We start from the raw sequence: 21,292 nt of genomic DNA on the forward strand, positions 1-21,292 counted from the left end.
ATCATTTACTCACCCTCAAGTTGTTCCAAACCTGAATGAGTTTCTTTCTTCTGTTGAACCCAAAAGAAGAAGAACCAGACAGTTGACGGTAGACATTGACTTCCACAGTAGGAAACAAAAATACTACTAAGTCAACTGTCTGGTTACCAACATTCTTTATACAATCTTCTTTTGTGTTCAACAGAAGAAAGAAACTCATACAGGTTTGGAAAACTTGAGTAAATGATGACAGAATTTTCATTTTTGGGTGAACTATCCCTTTAACAAATGGCATGTGCTGTGTCAGTGTCTGCTCTGTGACTTCCACATTTACTGTATGTTTCATTCAGTCTCAGTGACATCACACCTTGAAATTCTGCTTCAATAAAACCTATTAAATGACCCAGGTTTACAGATGTTTGTGTGTCCCCACCCTTTATAAGCAGTAACATGATTCTTGGCAGACTGTTGTCTTTCATGCCGTCCCTAAAAGCCTAACGGCCTCTGGACCTCGTCCTCGACACTCTGTTACGACTCTGCAGGTGTCTGAAAGAGCTCTTTAAGGAGACGATGGGAAAATTGTGTGTGTCCCTAAATGTTCCACGAACTTCCCTTTAACCTCCCTAACGCCCCCTCTTTCCCTCGCTCTTGGCTGCAAGCTTTCATCTTTCACAGGCGACCGGCTCACAGGATGATGAGCTTAGCAACAGAGTGCTCTTCTGATGGACAAAAAGCAGGATAAATAATCCACTGATGGGCTCACTGACTTTTCAGAGGGAGAAAATAATAACTTCTGGGAGGTATTTTTGGTTTGAATGAAGTTGCATCTGTGTTTGAAGGAAAGACCAGCTCTGAAATGGTCCTTTTGCCTGCGATGTCCAACCTCTTTTCACTGAACACTGTTGTATTAGGCCTCATGAGAGACCATCACCCCCAACCTCAGAGAGTACTTCTGTAAATAGGAGCTCTTGTTGCCACCAAAGCCCTATGAAGACTATTCTAGCAGGATAAATAATCCACTGATGGGCTCACTGACTTTTCAGAGGGAGAAAATAATAACTGTTTGGAGGCATTTTTGGTTTGAATGAAGCCCTATGAAGACTATTCTTGTTTAGTTTCTCCAGTGGGGACTGGGAAATAACCTCAATAGCTTCCTCTGGATCTTGAACTCATTAATTCACCATTCTTTGTGTTCAGCGTTACATGAAATCTTAGTTCAGATGATTTTTTGTCTGTCATTGTTTCTGCTTTGCTCTTAATGAGCGCTGTTGTTTGGTTCTGAAAGTTCCATTCTGTGTTCCATTCTGAGAATGTCAATATTTGCTCAGGTGCATCTTTCTTTGAAGACCCTATAAACACCACACACACGCAGTGCAGAGCTGTCCGTTGGTGGGCTCGCTTGAGTCCAGGGGCGACCAAGCCGGTGCGTGTGCCCTGTCATGTCCTCCAAGCCGTTGATCTCCATAGGGTCCTTTGAGATTTACAGACCCCTGGTCGCTACGCCGCTGTCCACCCTCACTGAGACAATGGCCGACAGTCTTTGAACTCCCACTCGGACACAGGCGGCTTGTAGAAGGTCAGGCCATCAAAGGAGTTACAGCGGTCTGAACAAACGGCTCTCTGCTGAGCAGTGGCCGCATCAGATAAAACACATTTCTGAAATGCCCGCCTCCCGCCCCACCTTGAGCCCAGGCATCTTATCACCCACAGCTCAAGGCACAAGACTGGGCCGCTGCTTGGGAACAAGCCCAGCAGATCTGCTGTTTATTTGGAGCTCGCTAAATACGGGTTGCACTTGGCTCCATCCCGCCCCACCACGAAGGATTTCTAAATTCCTCGGGTTCATCAAAAGCCCGCACTGTGTCGCACAATGGGTGGATTGTTGAGGACTCGCAGAACCGGTCCATTGGAGTCTGGGAGCCCACTGCAGAGGTCTTTGAGACATGAGGGACAAGGTCATGAGTGAGTTCCTCAGGCCTGTGGCTCAAGTCCGCTCAGATACCGGCAGCACTCATTCATGCTTCAGAGAGGCTGGAATGTTAACACTCAACGTGCTCCTGAGACGCATCAAAAAGAATACGTAACACTGTTTTCAGTGAAGAGATCGCTCCATTTCCTTTTATCCAAATTCTTTTTTTTTTTTTTTTTTACTCCAGAGAACTTCAGTGAGTGACTTTTGCATGTCTTTTGCATATTCATTTGGTCTCTTTTGCTATTAAACATGCTTGTGAGTTGTAGTGGAGATTTTGACTTATCCAAGTGACTCTTTTGTACCAAAAAGATTCATTTAGGTTCATCCACTGGTTTGTTTAGTGACCCCTTTTGTAGGTCACATAATTACACCAGTAGACGGTGACAAATTAGTTTGTTTTTGTGAATTATGAGTGAGTCATTGAATCATTTACTCAATAGATTCACAGAAACAGCCTTTTAGGCTGTGTGCCTACCAAAGCGTTTTTTCTGAGGCTAGCGTATTTTTCCAGTTGTTTTCAATGGGAGCGCCGCGTTTTTAAAAACGGCAGGAGCGTAATGAGGCGCTGAGCGTCTGTTTCGAGTCACCGAGAGTTGAAGAATGTTCAACTTTGGGTAAAACGCAGTCACTTTGTACCAAGCCGTCCAATCACAGTGGAGGAGGGCAGGACAAATACTACACCGACCAGCTGCCACATTCTGCTTGTACTACGTCAACAGATGACAACAACAAGCATAATAATGGAACAAAATAATTGAAAACAAAACCCAGAGCAAATACTTTACATTGTATCAACATTTTTATATAGAAACAGTTCAGAAACAAACTATCTGTGAAATGAGATACTAGTAACACTTAAGCGGATGTTCCGTATCGTAGCAAGTAAAGCGCCTCGACTGAAAAAAAACATTGCGCTGCCGAAGCGCTCTCAATCGCCCACAGCTAGGCGTTTTTAGCAGATCACCTAGCATTTTCAGCTGGCTAGGAATGCTTTGGTGGACACTCAGCCTTAAGTTCTTGGAGTCTCTACCAGTGAGCTGATGACCTAAATCATGTGTGATTAGAGAGACATATATAAGACATGCACTGGCCTAATGAAATTTATAATTACAATAACATCCTTATTTAACTGCGTGTAGTCATGAGTCATATTTACAGAGTCATAAAATGGACTATTCCTTCTGCCCCCCTTTCTCTCATTGTTCACAAGAGTGATTCACATACTGAACTGAATGATCAAATGCCCACTTTCATTCTGTCACTGTTGGTCAGCAGATCCCTGTTCACAAATGAAATACCTTGTTCATTGAGTACATTCACAAATGCCATGTCCCAGTTTGTTTAGTTTGATCGTGAACAAGTGCCAGTCCATTCAGCACTGCTTCAAGTCATTCAGACTCAAAACATAGACTTGTTCAGTGAAGGGCGTATACATTCAGCAGGTCCAACAATTGATATGCTATTTATATGCTAATGTATGCTAATGACATGCTATTTGCTCATGCTATAGTCAGTCTTTGAAAGCAGAGAGAAGCAACCAAAGCCTCCCGCTCTTCACAAGGGAGAGACTTCAGTGAGCGAAAAATATATCAGTGCACGGAAGTTGAATGATTTGTTTTGTTTTGTTTTCACAACCAAAACACTACTACTTGTCAGTGGGGTCATTGGTGCGTCTCCTGGAGTGGTCTTCCTTCCCAGAGCATAATGTTAGATTCATACGGGTTTGTCATCCTCTGATTTAAGCTTATGCTACTGTTACAGATAACATACTTAAGCAAAAAGCCTTCGCTGAAGAAAGGGCCAAAAATGGGGATCTTGCCCACCCCACCCCCCCCACCGCTGAATGTTGGCTTCAAAGCAGCAAATTCCAGCATTCAGTGACGCAGGAGAGGGCGAGTTCCTTCATGGTCATGCTTGTGAATAAGAACATTATCCTCTGTAATCTGCAGCCAGCATTAGCTTGTCATATGGAAGCACCACAAACCTCTATTTAAACTCTGTTCCCATTGAAATGTATTTATGGCTCTAGATTAGCTGGAAAGTCTGGAACATAAACGTTCTGTCATCTGTCGTCTCAGTGTCATGAATGCTTCTTGTTTGTAGTGTTGTTTGCTAATGCAAGCATCACTATTGCTATTGCTCATGCTTAGGGTTAGTGATCTGAACAAACCTCTAAAGGCTGTGGCACACCAAACCAACATCAAAAAACTATTGCAGAGGAAAGCTGACTGTGTTGTCGCCTCGCGTCAAGGCGACAACAGCCAAGGGCCAGCTAGCATGTGCGTTTTGCGCCTGTGTGAGATAAAATAACTTTCCATACCAGCAGGTGGCAGTTGTCTATATTCGTCATTCAAAAATGGAAACCGAAATTAGGGCTGCGGATATACAAACCATAAACCAAGCAGCACTTGTTTACCATTTTGAATATGAATCATACTGATCAGTTGGTCTTCACTTGCTTCATTCCAGACGGCCATGTCGTTATAAAAATATATAAGTATTGGAATGCTCAGGTAAGATGATGTAAAATTAGAAGAGCCTTCTCCGTGTTCCCTCTTGATTTAATTGTTTGCCTGCTTTTGTTTTTCTTTTTGTGCACCGGGACCAAATCTGAACAGCCAATCAGAGTGATTGGTCTCACAGAGTGCACTGTAAAACCGAATAAGTTGGCAAAACCTCAAAAAAAAAAAAAAAAAAATCTGAGGTAATCAGTTACATCAAAATTTTTAAGTTAAGAAACTCAAAGTTTAAGAAAGCAGAACTTGCAGATTTTTATTTTGTACTCATACATTTTAATTACTTCTAAAGGAACACTCCACTTTTTTTGAAAATAGGCTCATTTTCCAACTCCCCTAGAGTTAAACAGTTGAGTTTTACCGTTTTCGAATCCATTCAGCCGATCTCCGGGTCTGGCGGTACCACTTTTAGCATATCTTAGCATAGTTCATTGAATCTGATTAGACCGTTAGCATCTCGTTAAAAAATGACAAAAGAGTTTCAATATTTTTCCTATTTAAAACTTGACTCTACATTGTGTACTAAGACCAACGGAAAATGAAAAGTTGTGATTTTCTAGGCCGATATGGCTAGGAACTATACTCTCATTCTGGCGTAATAATCAAGGAACTTTTCTGCCGTACCATGGGTGCAGCAGGCGCAATGATATTACGCAGTGCCTGTGACCCCCTGCTTGCACAGGGAGCGTGCCTTGCAACCATGGAGACATTTGTGAATGACGCTGCGTAATATCATTGCGCCTGCTGCAGCCATGGTAAGGCAGCAAAGTTCCTTGATCATTACGCCGGAATGACAGTATAGTTCCTAGTCATATCGGCCTAGAAAATCGCAACTTTTAATTTTCCGTCTGTCTTAGTACACAATGTAACTACAGAAGAGTCAAGTTTTAAATAGGAAAAAAATTGAAACTCTTGGTCATTTTTTAACGAGATGCTAACGGTCTAATCAGATTCAATGAACTATGCTAAGCTATGCTAAAAGTGGTACCGCCCAACCCGGAGATCGGCTGAATGGATTTGAAAATGGTAAAACTCAACTGTTTAACTCTAGGGGAGTTGGAAAATGAGCCTATTTTCAAAAAAAAAAGTGGAGTGTTCCTTTAACTTAAAATGATCATGTACTCTCAACTTAAATATTTTTAGTAATGGAAACTTGGTTAGCTTTAACTAGCTAATTCAATAAATGCTAACTTGCTATTTGGTAACACAGTGATTTGATAGCATTAGCATAGCATAGCAATTGCTGAATGGGTACGGCAATATAAAACATTTAATATACCTGTTCTCAAACCAATCTCATACTCCACTTGTCACCATGATGGTAACCCTCCAAAAAAAACATCATTGCAGAAACTCTTTTAAATTAGCATAGCAAAACATTAAACACTAATAAATCTCCCACTTAACATGAATCTTGCACAAAATATTATAACACTTAATTTTAGCATTTTACTCTCCCTTTTGAGTGCCATGGCAAAGCATAGAAATCCCAGCCCAGTTTCAGTTTGTCTAAATTAAAAGAAACACGTTCATAAAACTCAAAACAATGAAACAATACAGATTACTCAAAATGTCAAGTCAAGTCAAGTCACCTTTATTTATATAGTGCTTTTTACAATGCAGATTGTCAAAGCAGCTTTACAGTGATAATTGGTATCTAATTTTGGCTGCACAGCAGCTCTTAAAGAAAATGGTGTCAATGCAGGCAGATGCAAAGCACTGTTGAATATCAATGTCAAGTGTCCCCAACTAAGCAAGCCAAAGGTGACAGCGGCAAGGAACCCAAACTCCAGCAGGTGACATCAGGTGCCAAACAGGTGGCAAATAGGTGTTAAAATGGAGAAAAAACCTTGGGAGAAACCAGGCTTAGTCGGGGGACCAGTTCTCTTTTGGCGAACAGTGCTTTGTTACGATTCACGTAGTCAGTTTTGTGAACTCAAAAGAAAAAGAAAATAATAAATACTCATAAAAGTTAATTTGATTGAACAAATTTGTTTAATTTAAGTTTGCCCTACTCAAACCAATTAAATATTTTGAGCATTAGGGTTTACACATTCAATCAACAAAAAACCCCAAGGGGTCTGACTTGTGCCGACAGTGCGGAACATACCAAAAACTCAGCAGACAGACGCTTAACATCGGCTCGATGTTGGTCGAGGCCTTAACAAACCCTAAACTTGAAATTTAGGAACTCGTCTATTTGTGACATGAATAGTACTTGGTGTGCTGTTCATTTACTAAATGATTGCACTTTTGATTTTCACCTCGTGGACGAATGAACCCCTCAGAATTACATTGAAGAAGAGACCTGAGCTATATCTAGAGACCGGATATAACATGGAGTACCCTAGTAACTATATAGCAGCCTAACAACCACTCCGGACACCTTAGAAACTGCACAATGACAACCATGCACAACACCAGTCACATATTCTTCACAAAATGTACATATCTGGTTTGTGTGTATTTTCTCAGATTTTGGACCGAAAGAATGGCGAGATCGATGAGTTGAAGAGCATGTATCGTGGGAAGCAGAAGGAGGCAGATGAGACGGTTCGGAGGCTGGAAAAGAGAGGTGAGGGCGGAACATAGAGGAGGTCATGTTCTGAGCTCTGTCAGTGGTACGGTGTTGCCCAATACGTCCCAGCTGAACACCACTCCCACGGCCCCAAAACGACCCTTAAGTCATGGCTCAGAGGACCCAACAAAAGCTGCACCTTGTAAACAGACGTGTAGTACAGCATGAACAACACTCAAAGACAAAAAGGCCTTTTCTTCATGATCTGTGATTTGATGTCTTGTATTTTGCTTTTCCATGTAGGCGGTCAGTCTTTATTTCTGTGGCCTTTGACTTAGTTATGAATTATCCCCCAAAATCACAAAGTGTGCTTTTCAGTTTTTAATATCATTCTAACTGACAATGTGCTGATTATTTATTGAAAGAACTTAAATTAATCTTCATTAATGATGACATTAATGAAAAGTAAAGCGGATGTGGAATGGATGTGTCAGGCATAAACTAAACTTTAAAGGTGCTTGGTAACTTCAGGAACAGCTTTGCACATTTTACATTTTAGTTTTAAACTAACAAAACTAGCCTAACCATGCTAAAATCACTCACACAACTAACCTTTTATGGCTTGCTGTTGTAATACACTTCACCTTAAATCATAACACTGTGATATTGGTTTATCTGTTGTTGTTTTCATACCTATTGTTTGTATTTTTATTTACTTTTGTTTTTTATTTTTACTTTTGAGTCAAGAAGAATGGTGCTGTTCGGGGCGGCCTGGGGTGCGAGCAGACAGAGAGATGCCCTGCGGCCAGGCCTGAATGTTTGTGTCTGCCTCCCTCTCTCCCCTGTAGTTCAAAGCCTGCTGCGAGAGTCCCAGGTCATCCGACAGACCAAAGAGAAACAGATCAGCGAGCTGAAGAAAATGTCTGATCAAAGTGCTGAATCTCTGAAAAACGAATGGGAGAAGAAGGTAAGGAAGGGTTGAAAAGGCTCAGGTTTCCACAGACCTGTCCCTCTAGCAGCCAGAGCTTTGAACGCTGAACACTCTAAGTTTAGAGCTCAGCCAATCCCGTCTGAGTCTGAGAAAGAATCCCAAAAATCCCTCTTCACTGAGTGCTCAGTAGATGTGTGTTTATTGCAGAGATAGAAAAGAAAAACTCACAAATTCTCGATTTTTTTTTTTTTTTTCCTGGAGAATCCGGCCCTGCCTTTGTACAGGCTTTTGGTTGAAGGGTATCTTGCTTCGGGCTTTATAAAACATTCTCTTTGTTCTCTGTTTCTAAACATAATATTCTGTAGGCCTCATGTTCAGAGCTCAACAATAAGGATGGCCAGATTGCAGCGTGAGATCGTCTTATGTTCACTAATTATCTGTTTTTATGTTTCACAATCTGAAACATTTATGTAAATTTAAACACCAGTGTAACATTATCTATTGTTTTTTTTCTGTTTCTGGTTTTGTATCCAGTGGAGTGGAGGTTACAGAGTAATGACCACTTACTGTTTTCAGTGACAGTTTTCTCCTACTTGAAATCACACTGCCTTGTGATTTGTACACAAGCATATACTGTTGCTTAACAATTTCAGAGTCTTGAAAAGTTTCAGAGTCTTGAAAAGTACATTTTTTGAATGGAGATTTTTTTCCGCTGCTGGATCCCTTTTGTTGAGCTCTATTGTATAATTGGTTCATCATCTCTGGTAGTTCCATGCTGCGGTGGCGGAGATGGAACAGGAGAAGTTTGAGCTGCAGAAGAAGCACACAGACAACATCCAGGAGTTGCTGGAGGACACCAACCAACGACTCGCCAAGATGGAGGCCGAGTACAGTGGCCAGACGCAGGCCACCGTGAGTGTATTCACACATACTTCAACACTGTTTAATGGAAACATGCTGTGCTTCTGATGTAACATAGAGATACATAAGCTCAATTTCACTGTACTTTGCTTTCTGAAATGCGTTAAAACACCAATCGAAATGTTACGCAAATACCATAACGACCACCATAACAAGAATAGCAATGTACAGTGAGAGATTTACGAAGTTACAAGTCATTACTTTTAAAAGTAACTACAACAGCATTTCAAAAATATTTTGATACGAAAATTAGCATATTTTTATGTTAATCTATTAGTCTGCATTATATTGCTTATATACCATGTCTGAATACTCAATTCTGATTGGCTGGAAGGTGTGCATCAAAACTGTTTAATGCACAGGTAGTTCCAGTCAGTTTAATCGCTGTTCTATATAGAGTTGTCAAAAGTACCGACCTCGGTACCCATTGGTACTGAAATTTTAAAAATGTGGCGCTTTGAGCATTGTTGAGCGGATTCGTAAACACCTCTGATTGGCCATTGTGTTTACACGCTCATCGGATATGTCTGTGATTGGCTACAATGATCAACGCACGGCAGAGTTTGAAAGCACACGGAAGCGGACAGCGACTGGTCTGCGATAGACGCCTGCTTTCAAAAGCTCCCATGTGTATCTGTGTAAGCACTTGGTGAAGAGCTTCACTGATGACTATTTACAACGTTTTTACAGCGTTGATCATTAAAGTCAAACAACAGACATATCCGATGAGCCGTAAACACAATAGCCAATCAGAGGTGTTTACGAATCCGCTCAGCGCTCAAAGCGTCACATTTTTTAAATGTCAGGTACCCAAGTCGGTACTTTTGACAACTCTAGTTCTATGTTAATGTTCTACTTTCATTGATGCTCACACACATCACACACACATAGATCGGAAAGTGTTCTGCGCACACACAGAAACATTCATGAGCATGAGCAGAAACTTCCTATTAACTTTTATTAATAAAATAGCTTCGCTACTGAATTGCAACATATTTCTTAGCAACAAGTGAGTAACATAGCTCTGTTTATGAAGTAATTAAACTCACAGCATCATTGCTAGTAGAGAGAGACGCTGCACAGACTCTCACTCTCGATCAATAATTAAGTCAAGTAAATGTTATGATTCATTCTTTCAAATAAATGTTATCTTACTGCACCACTATCTCTGTGTCTGATTCAAAGTGGGCAAAATGCTAGATATAATGAGCCGTAACTGATGAAAATAACCACAATTTTTACCCTTCTGGTCAGTTAAACAGCTTTAACTTGTCATTGCTGGCAAATGACCATGGTATAAACGGGATACACCACAGCTGTGCATTAAATGATTTGAAAGATTTGCATTAAAGGGTTTGAATTCTTCACCTCAGGTGGTTCTTTGCCTCTATGTCGTGCTTGGCACAGCTAGTCATGGATTATCCCTTTCTTAATGCACCTCTGTTTCGGCTTATATTTTTGTCCCATCCATTCCTATGGTTATCACTGTCAATCATTGCAACTTCGAGAGTGAATTTCTCTTAAGTCCTCTTAGCAGCATGAAAAACAAAACTTTTATTCAGATTTTGAATGGATTATATATAAAACGTGCACAAAGAGCTCCATCATCTCTAAAAAAAACAGTGACTCACTTCAGTTTATCGCACTATCGCAAAAACTTTCTTTATAATCAATTAAGCTGTCTGCACCGCATAATTAATATCTTATTTACACTGTTGTAATAATGAGAGGACTTGCGAGTGTTGCAGAACTCAGCACTGAACAAAAACTCTGGATTCTGACTAACTTAAACACCTCTAATTGGCCATTGTGTTCAGGAGATTAACAGACATGTCTGTGATTGGCCACAGTGCTCAAAGCTGTATAAACATGTTGTAAATAGAAACCTGTGATGCTCTTAAGAGCACAAACACAAATATGCATTGGAGCATTTGCCAAATCTGTTTCACCAATGTGCTATTATTACAGTTTCAACTGCAGGTGCTCTTGCTTTTGTTTGAGGGTGCTTAGCACCCCCCTAAAACCGGACCTGCAGAGCAATAGTTTGGCACTGACATTTGAAGGAAACTCTATAGCCCTCTTGAGTACTGAGGATTGTTACTGCCACAGCAGCACAAGAACAAATGCTCGTAAAGCATTGGACAGGCATTCACTTTGGCATTAGTGTTTTGTGTAGAGGATGTTTCTTTGTCTTGGTCTTTTCTCCTCTTCGCTCACCTTGTAAATGTCTTCTTGTGTGTGCATCCGGGGTGTGCCTGAAACAAAGCATGCCTTATAGGCTTCGATTGAAGCTGTCCCACTAGAGGGGCTGGAGCACTGTGGCGCTCTACCTGAGATGAGCCGGGACGCGCGTCCGTCCGTGGCAGAGGCCTAATGAGTTTTGCTTGTTACAAATTAGCATTCAGCGGCTGTCATACAGGTAAAGGCACAAACTGAGAAGGGCGGCCGTGGCCTGTCAGCAGGGCTGAATTTATGAGACTTCAAATGCATGCCGACCCCACAGAGTATGACCCTTCTTTAATAATTAAACACAGCACATTTCCAGGCAGGGCCCCAGATGAAAGGCCCTTCTGTCATTGGAAATTAGGTTCTCCCATTCTGTTGGTTTAGGCTGACCTCACCAACCTCTCCACCCATAACCCCCCTCCTCTTGTCTTACCTCTTCTCTCCTCATAGGCTGCTGTTGTCAATATGTCAGCTGAGGTGAGATGCTGTGTGTTGTTTCTACTTTGCGTTTGATGTCTCAATACTCCAGCCTTTGAAAGCCTTTGTTTATCTTTAGTTCTTTCATCATTCTTTTGTGCGGCACACTCTGGTGCTATCCTGATTTCTCAAAAAAGCTCTTCAAAGCTACGTGGAGTCACATCGGCCACATTTCATATCTTCTGGACGGGCGAGATTGGAGCACCAACGGGTGCTTGTCTGTTTACCTGTGGCTTCGTGTTTTTGAGCATGTCAAAAGTTGGCACAACTGTTCTTTTCCTTCACTCTGCTTAATATTCCTATCGTTCATTGGTGGCGTGATCGCCAAGTTTTGATGTGCAGAACGCCAGTGCCAATGTCAGTCCTCAATAGAGGAAGCAACACATTGAATATTGATGACAAGATACATATTCATCACATTTGGGACTCAATTGAGATTGATGACTTGCATTGATGTCATAGCACAGACTTTACCTGAGAGATGTGAACACCAGCCAATCTGAGTGCATCAGCTACAAACCTCCATTTGTCAAACTATGCACCATAATCATTTCAGTATATAAGATTTATAAAATTGATACAAGGTCAAAGAAAATGTCTGCATTAATACAGTCCACATTAAAATAAATGGATTGTCTAATGGGGGTGGATACATTTTAGGAATGAACCATGATTGTCAACATTGTGTCCTTACACCCTGCCTACACCGGACGCAAAAGACGGGTTGTGATGACTGACCCAAAAGCACGGCCATTTCTAATTTGAATGTTTAATTATTCTGGTGTCATGATCCACTTCCAGTTATTTTAGCTGCACAAAAATCTTTTATGCTGCTTGATATTACAAACTGATGTTTATCATATTCATTTAATTTATTATCATAATCATAAAATTGCTTAAAAATAAATATGAAATAGCTTCCTTCCACGTTGCAAAATAAGGTGGATATCTTATTATAAAGTGGATTCTTATTTATTATGTTCATAGCTGACAGTAGTGGCACTGGTGTGGTCTATATTAATGCTTCAACGATGAGAATGCCTGAATGGAGTGTGTATGAGGAATTATCCTTTGTTCCCAAAGCACAAGCAATATGTGTGTACCTTCTGATACAACACAAAGCAAACATAATGACATTCGATTGTCTTAATTCGCATTCTCTTACATATACTTATCATGGAAAATTAGATTTTTATATTCATTATTCACCAACTTGGTGGGGCTCTTACTCATTTCACATGCAAAGAGGTTAGCCAATCTCAGCAGGTTAAAGCCACATAAAATTATATGACAACATTTTTGGTGAAAATAACCTTGACTATTAGACTTTATATATACTATATTGCCAAAAGTTTTGGGACGCCTGCCTTTACGTGCACATGAACTTTAATGACATCTCATTCTTAATCCGTAGGGTTTAATATGGAGTTGGCCCACCCTTTGCAGCTATAACAGCCTCAACTCTTCTGGGAAGGCTTTCCACAAGGTTTAGGAGTGTGTTTATGTGAATTTTTGACCATTCTTCTAGAACCGCATTTGTGAGGTCAGGCAATGATGTTAGCGAGAAGGCCTGGCTCGCAGTCTCCGCTCTAATTCATCCCAAAGGTGTTCTATCGGATTGAGGTCAGGACTCTGTGCAGGCCAGTCAAGTTCCTCCACACCAAACTTGCTCATCCATGTCTTTATGGACCTTGCTTTGTGCACTGGTGCGCAGTCATGTTGGAACAGGAAGGGGCCAACCCCTTAAACTGTTCCCACAAAGTTGGGAGCATGAAATTGTCCAAAATGTCTTGGTATGCTGAAGCATTAAGAGTTCCTTTCACTAGAACTAAGGGGCCAAGCCCAACCCCTGAAAAACAACCCCACACCATAATCCCCACTCCACCAAACTTTACACTTGGCACAATGCAGTCAGACAAGTACCGTTTTCCTGGCAACCGCCAAACCCAGACTCGTCCATCGGATTGCCAGACAGAGAAGCATGATTCGTCACTCCAGAGAACACGTCTCCACTGCTCTAGAGTCCAGTGGTGGCGTGCTTTACACCGCTGCATCCTACGCTTTGCATTGCACTTGGTGATGTAAGGCTTGGATGCAGCTGCTCGGCCATGGAAACCCATTCCATGAAGCTCTCTACGCATTGTTCTTGAGCTAATCTGAAGGCCACACGAAGTTTGGAGGTCTGCAGCTATTGACTCTGCAGAAAGTTGGTGACTTCTGCGCACTGTGTGCCTCAGCATGCGCTGACCCCGCTCTGTGATTTTACGTGGCCTACCACTTCATGGCTGAGTTGCTGTTGTTCCCAATTGCTTCCACTTTGTTATGATACCATTAACAGTTGATCGTGGAATATTTAGTAATGAGGAAATTTCACGGATGGACTTATTGCACAGGTGGCAACCTATCACAGTACCACGCTTGAATTCACTGAGCTCCTGAGAGCGACCCATTCTTTCACAAATGTTTGTAGAAGCAGCTGTGGCCATGAAAGTGATTGGAACACCTGAATTCAGTGATTTGGAGGGGTGTCCCGATACTTTTGGCAATATAGTGTATAAAATAATAATAATAATAAAGCTATTGAAGTGTAGAATACGCCCCTATAAAATCTAGTAGATAAACAAGGGAGAATGAGATATACTTTTATTTTATCTTTGTTTGTGTTCATAAAACTATTGTTGATCCGTATCCTCAAAGAGGGGTGATGTGTGTACAGTATGTGTGTAGGAAAGCACATACACTCTTTGGTGGAGCATGCGCTTTTATAGGTAACATCCTCCTGGCCACTGAGACGTGCTCTCAGATGAGGGCATGTGTGATTAAAAGGATAAAGACGTGTCCCATGTCACCTGCAGGGTTTGTCAGTAAGAGGGGGCGTTATCACAATCACTTTTACATCAACAGCTGTTTCTGACCGACTCTAAGACTCTTAGAGTAGTTTGAGATGTGTGAATGTTTACTTAAATTGGTTTAAAAAGTTTACTTAAAATATTTTTCTTACCCCACTCTCCCCTACTCAGTGTTCGAAGTGTGGATTCAGAAAATGGAAATGATACTGCAGCAAGTGTTTTTGCTGCAAGGACTGTTTTTTAACAGTAGGATGGGTAACTATTGTTGAATGGCTCAGACTGTGGCCAGATGATTTTATGTGCCGATGGCGGGTGTGTGCTATAAGGGTCAGTATATTAATTACAAGCGTGCGTCATAGCACAAGCCCTACTCTTTCAGATCATGCCACATTTCACACTGTGAGTTAACAAAGGCCTATTTTCCAGCGTTTTGACACTGACGTTGCCATCAGAAAGCTGTGCTTTTCAACACTGGCCACTTTCATCATCTGAGCTATGTATCTTCAATCAATAATCTGTCATCATTCATATCAGCCTGCATTCCATCCGCCACGCACGGGACAGTGGCCTCCATTAACGATGAGACACGTGTGTGTGTGTGTCTGAGCTCTGCTAAGGCAGGCTGTCTGGTTTTGGTTTAACAGCTCTTGCTGTCCCATGGAAAGTTTTCCCCTTCCTGTATTTCATCAGATATGGTTGTCTCATTTTCAAATGAACACCATCCTAGATCCTAGATGTTCTTTGAGGGCTGAGCCATGCTTTGCTGCTTCACATGCCTTTTTCATATTCAATCCCAGCATGCTCTGGGTTGTGCTAAAGAACAGAGGCCCACAGGTGCATCAGATTTGAGGCTGTTTGAAAGATGATCTCAGATGATCTTTGAAGGTGGATGAGGATGGTGTGGTGGCCATGAATGCTGTTAGAAAGCTGTTTAAGCTCACTGTTACTGAACTGTTCAACTTTCACTATCACATCTACAGAAGAATTCCCCATTCAGAAGATCTTCACTGCCTTTTTCTGTTGTCTCTTTGTAGTGGAAATCAGTGTTGGGAAGCTACTGTGAAGCTGTAGTTTGTCGAGATACAAGCTACTCATAATTTTAAAGTAGTTCAACTACACTAAAGCTACACTTTTAAAAAAGTTGTGAGCTACGTTGGTTATGATGACAACTACTGAAGAATGGCTAACTACACTGAAACAATGTAAGGGGGCCAGAACTTTAATTTCATTTAATTCTGCAATGAAACACTATTTATTTATTTATTTATTTATTTATTAATTTAGTGACATAATTAAACTTGAACAGATACATTTACATTAAAAAATACAAAACAATAAACACTCAAAAACAGTGGTGAATACAACATTCACCAAAATATTTTTCTACATTAACAAAAATGCAATTAAAAAATTGTAACACTGTAACACAATTTACAAAAAAAAAACTAACACCGAACTAAATTAAAGGGATAGTTCACCTAAAAATAATAATTTTGTCATCAATTACTCACCCTCATGTTGTTCCAAACCTGTATGAGTTTCTTTCTTCTGTTGAATACAAAAGAAGATATTTTAAACAATGTCAATAACTAGACAGTTGAAGGCACCCATTGACTTTCATAGTATTTTTTTTTTTCCTACTATGGAAGTCAGTCGGTGCTAACTGTTTGGTTACCAACATTCTTCAGAATATCTTCTTTTGTGTTCAACAGAAGAACTCATTCAAGTTTAGAACAACTTGAGGGTGAGTAAATGATGACAAAATGTTTTTGGGTGAACTAACTCTTTAAGCTGAATAATGACACTATTGTCTTCTGTAGAGCAGCTTTATAGTTGAATTGAGTTTTTGCAACATTGACACTGTGTATGAACTAAATTGAACCAACTAAATTGCTGAATAATGGTACTATTGTCTTCTGTCATAATTGATTGAATTTTGCAACATTAACTGTTATTTTCCCATTTATTACTTTAAAGCTGCTGATGTATTGTGTAAAGCACTGTATTAAAACATTAAATGCATTTCATTTTCTCATAATATACACTGCACATCACCACGTTTTTCAGTGATTCTCAAATGACATGATGATTCAGTCTCTCTAAACCCCTCCTTTCCGAGAGCCTGGCCCAGTCTGTTGTGATTGGTCTACCACTTTCAGCGCCTGTCGGAAACAAAACACCCATTACCATAACTGAACTTCAGTTCCAGAGGCTTCCTGAAGGTCAGCGATTGTACACACTGTAAAGCAGTAATGATGGCGTCGATTTACCATATCAATTCGAGCACGAGTCCAATGATGAAACATTGGAAGAACTAGTTATTCAACCTGAACGTCCATCGCAAGAATGACTTGAGCAGGACATTTCTCAGTGATACGCTACTCAGTTTGACGTACAATATGAGATGTTGCAACTGTTCCTCACCATCAACATTAACAAGTGTATGTTCATCAACAAACCAATGTGTATATTTCTAATTTATTGCGGTGCACATGTGGGAACTGTATCAATAACAGCACATACATTAGCCGAACACTAACTTGAATGACTGATGTAAAACAAATCTTTTTTCCATCATTTATCATTACTCAGAGTAGTAAGAACAACAGACAATCTGCATTAATGAACACAGTTTTAGGTAATAGTGGCCCACAGCTGATTAGCAGAAGTATTTCAGTAAGACAGTAAAAACATGAGTTAGCCGGTTAGCAAGAGACATACACAATATGTTTTTTTGAACACTTGGTAGAAAATACATCAATAATTATTCTGAGGAGCAAGTTGGTCCAAATAAAGAGTTGTTCATGGGTGGACAATGTAGAACATTGGTGGGCATTAGGCAAATGTATTACCTAGTGATGTGTAGCCGCCACGGAAGTGGGATTTGAATTCCTGACAACTCGTTTAGGCAGTTCAGAGTCGATTCTTTCTTTTGAGAGACAGTAACTTTATTCATTGTGCACTTTTGGCTTCACAACTTTGCAGATCGTTTACATTCACAGTCATCTACATTACACATTGCATGAAAGGTAATATTCGGAAAAGCATAATGGGGCACAATGTTTAGCAGCAATCGAAATCTGTGAATCGTTTTTTTGAGCTGGTTCATTTTTATGAACTGTCTGAATAAACTGTTCATCTTCCTCTGTCTCTTTCCCTTATCTTTCTTTCTCTGTTTGGCTCTTCTAGGAGCAGATGGTGCATGAGCTGGAGACACGGGTGAAGCAGCTCTCGGTAGAGGTGGAGAACGGGAACCTGCTTCGGCAGAAGGTCACACAGGAGAAAGCCGAGTTAGAGATTCATATCGCTTCCATCAGCGCTGAGCTACAAGAGGCCAACCGCAGGTATGAGAAATCCTGCCAAGCTCAGATACGACTGATCGCAGGTGCAGAGATTTGATGTAACAGATGTAAAGCCTTCGAGAACACACCTGACTTGAAGAGTGTTCCAAACAGTAGGCAGCATTACATCTGTTCTTAACCCCTTAAGCTCAGTGAAAATGTTAATTCAAAGTGGTGGAGAGAGTCAAGAGTTTGGTGATTGTTTGTGTGCTTCAGGACTGTGTCCCTGCAGAGGGAGATGGAGCAGATGAGAGACCAGCATGAAGACACACTGCAGAAACTTCAGGCCAGACATAACGCTGACGTGAGCCACTTCCAGCAGGAGCACAGCCTCTCTGCAGCCAAGGCATCTTCACTCACCTCTCACACCTACACATGCTTTACTCACTTTTATTTCCTGTAGTAGTCGACAGCTTAACTTTTACTGAACCCAGAACATTCCGTTAAGTGAGTTAACTTTCTGATTTACAAGCATAGGAAAGATTCCTGATATATTAGCTCTGTTCCAAACTGGGCTGCTTCAACTTCTATTGCAGCATCCTAACCCAAATGGAGTGACTGAACTGAAACGTAATTATCGATCAGTTATTGCCACCCAAATATTGCTACTCACATGAAGAGAGTAAACTAAACCTCACAGTTGGTTCTAATAGTATGCATGTAACATTAGGACATATTAGGACTAAGATATTCTAACAACTGCAAAATGCACAGTGCACACAAATATTGGGTGTTATTCTGTCCTAAAAAAGCATATGTTTGTTTGTAATTTGACACTTGGATGATTTCCTGAGCTTGTCACAATTCTGTCCGTTACAAAATAACAAGTTTATTCAACTATACAGTACTTTTTTTCCAACTAAAAATCAGAGTGTATACTTTTCAGTATACTTTTTTAAGTGCTTATCAGAGATAAACTTAATACAGTTATAAATAAGTATACTTGGCTTATGCTGACAGCTATACAGAAAAGTCAAAGTATATATGGCCTATACTTGTACTTGAGGTATACTAAGAAATGTAGAATTTTGTACTTTGAGTGTACTTGTCTTGTATTTGTTTTTACTCTTTTGAGCACACTGTCTAATACTTTTTCACACACATTGGCTTCTTTGAGGTAGTATGATTACTGTATGTTTTACTTACTATCTCATGAACTTGCATGTTCAAATTTAGAGTAACAAGTCAGCTTTTGGGGTGGAATAACTTAAGTAAATAGTGCATGAGTGGAACTAAATTTGATTTTTTTTTTTTTTTTGTACACAGTGCTATTAACCCACACAGAAACAGATAAACATTTGGCTGGTTTTATTGACATTTCTTCCACTGTATGAGTAAACTATAGGTATGATGTTAAGCTCACTTAAAGAAAACTTTCAGTATAAAAACCATTAAAGTAAAACTATGATATAATTCAGAGAGTACTTTCATCGAAGACTTTATATATAGGAAGACGATGCACTCCTATTACTTATGAATGGGAGAAAGTGCAACACCCAAAATATGGCGAATAAGCCCCGCCTTCCAAGTCAAAGAGACAATCATTGATTAGTAAAGTCATCACGTCACTGCAGCTGCCGTTAGAAGCTACGGTTGCTATAGAATCAAGCAGCGTTCTCACTTTCGTTCATGACTGCGCATGCACATTGGCTGGTGTAGCATGAAAATCAAACTTTTTTTTAAATGCTTTTTGAACATAAGAAACATGCTTTATGAGACTGTTGATGTCAGGTTTCATTGGTGTTTTTAAAAATGAAATTTAATCGTAAGCTTTTTGTAGAATTTGATGTTTCCCCATTTAAAAAGATAGGAGCTGCACTTGGATGCCTAAGAGGCATTTCAAAGATGGCCACTGGGTGACATTACTTGTCTTAAAGGGACTTTGACTTTCATGAGCTAAAAAGTGGGTTGGAAGTGCATAGTAAACTAACAGTATAATTATAAGTTCATTTATAGTATATATCACAGTATAGTTGAAATAGAAAAGAAAAACTTGTAAAGTAGTGATGTAAACTAGCTGTGTACAATGTAATACTAGTGCACAATGATTTTAGTATACTTGCTACATAAAGTATACCTGGAAAATATACTTGCACTTATATATACACACTAAAGTTTATTTAATAAAATGAACTTGAAGTATGCTTCTCTTCTTAAAGAATGAAAAAGCAAAGTTTCTTATAAGGCTGTCTACTTAAGGGCTTTTGCATCAGGAGGATGTTTGTGATGAAAATGCAGTCAAGTCGGCAGCTCACTAGGTTTTGGAATGGAGCTAATCTCAGTGTTTTTGATGTTTTAAAGTTTATGGTTTCATATGATTTTTTGAAGGTTGTGTGTGTTTCTGTCAGGCATCAGAGGTGATTGAGGATTTGGAACAGACTGTGATTCACCTCAAACAGCAGATACAGGAAACTGAAAACAGGAGACAGAGACAGCTCAGGGTCAGTAGCTCACACTTTCCACACCCTTCCATACTGGCAGTGACATCGCTGGAGGACGCAATTCACTGTAGCTTTGGTAGCAGTGGATGTTCACGCTGCTGGTTTGCCCTCATTATTAGTGGGATTCACAACTAACGGAGTAACAAACACAGAAACGGGCATCTGGTTGCTGTATTTCGCAGGGCCAATCCACTGACTTAATTTCCATTGATAGTCACTGCATCACATCACTGCTTATTTGCGTAATGTTAAAAGTCCAAATCAGATTTTGCTGCCAACTCTCAATGAAAATTAATAATCAGTTGCTTTGTCATGCAAATCAGTCTGTCCGTGTGAATGACCCTATGTACCTCAGGAATTCACATTCCTGGTCTTATTATGAACAATTCATCAGTGCATGTTATTTCAGAGAAATCAATATTTGTCTTCATAATCTTTTTATCAGTATGTAATAACTTGCTTTGCCCCTGAAGCTCTTTTCTTTATTGTCAGACGTCACCATGTGCCCTCATATTTTTCAACCCCATTCCTCCAACCACTTGTCACTTTTATCATCATCCAGTGAAATCCCAATGGATAAAATCAAGCCCTGCCTTTTTTTTCTCACTCAGAAATGTGCCACATTACAGAAGTAAAATGGTTTGCGATTGTTGTTCCATGTTGACTTTTAAGGGTTAGTTCACTCAAAAATGAAAATTCTCTCATTAATTACTCACCCTCATGTCATTCCACACCAGTAAGACCTTCATTCATCTTCAGAACACAAATTAAGATATTTTTGATGAAATCTGAGAAGTAACTGACTCGTCCCTAGACAGCAATTTAACCACCACTGTCAAGGTCAAGAAAGGTACTAAAAACATCGTTAAAACCATCGACGTGACTGCAGTGGTTCAACCTTAACCTCAAAAACATAACAACTTAATTCAACAATATCTTCTCTTGTTTACGTTCAGCGGTTCCAGGTTCTACGTCAGAATGCCTGCTCAGTATAGGCTGAAGCTGTACATGTGAGCAGCACGACACATGCGTGTGATGCTGACGCAGGAGCCGACCAATAATGAGTCAGCGTTCTGACATAGAACCTGGAAGCGCTGAACGTAAACAACATATGAGAATGA

General features: G+C 40.2%; 1 protein-coding gene across 5 annotated transcripts in view; it reads left to right on the plus strand.

Moving 5' to 3' along the window:
• cep112 (centrosomal protein 112) overlaps positions 1-21,292 on the plus strand; it is a 168,235-nt gene that overhangs the window by 28,848 nt on the left and 118,095 nt on the right. For 4 of the 5 annotated variants that reach the window (XR_007928915.1, XR_007928917.1, XM_051887107.1 and 1 more), the window contains exons 10-15: positions 6,943-7,042; positions 7,834-7,952; positions 8,685-8,828; positions 17,579-17,733; positions 17,947-18,076; positions 20,079-20,171. Coding sequence is in view for 2 of the 5 variants with exons in the window: in XM_051887107.1 (XP_051743067.1) it covers positions 6,943-7,042; positions 7,834-7,952; positions 8,685-8,828; positions 17,579-17,733; positions 17,947-18,076; positions 20,079-20,171 (741 nt within the window). In the remaining 3 variants the exon portion in view is untranslated. The remainder of the gene's footprint in view (positions 1-6,942; positions 7,043-7,833; positions 7,953-8,684; positions 8,829-17,578; positions 17,734-17,946; positions 18,077-20,078; positions 20,172-21,292) is intronic. The other variant, XR_007928916.1, reaches the window with a different exon arrangement.

This window comes from Ctenopharyngodon idella, chromosome 3, assembly GCF_019924925.1.
Source record: "Ctenopharyngodon idella isolate HZGC_01 chromosome 3, HZGC01, whole genome shotgun sequence".
NCBI classification, from domain to species: Eukaryota; Metazoa; Chordata; class Actinopteri; order Cypriniformes; family Xenocyprididae; genus Ctenopharyngodon; species Ctenopharyngodon idella.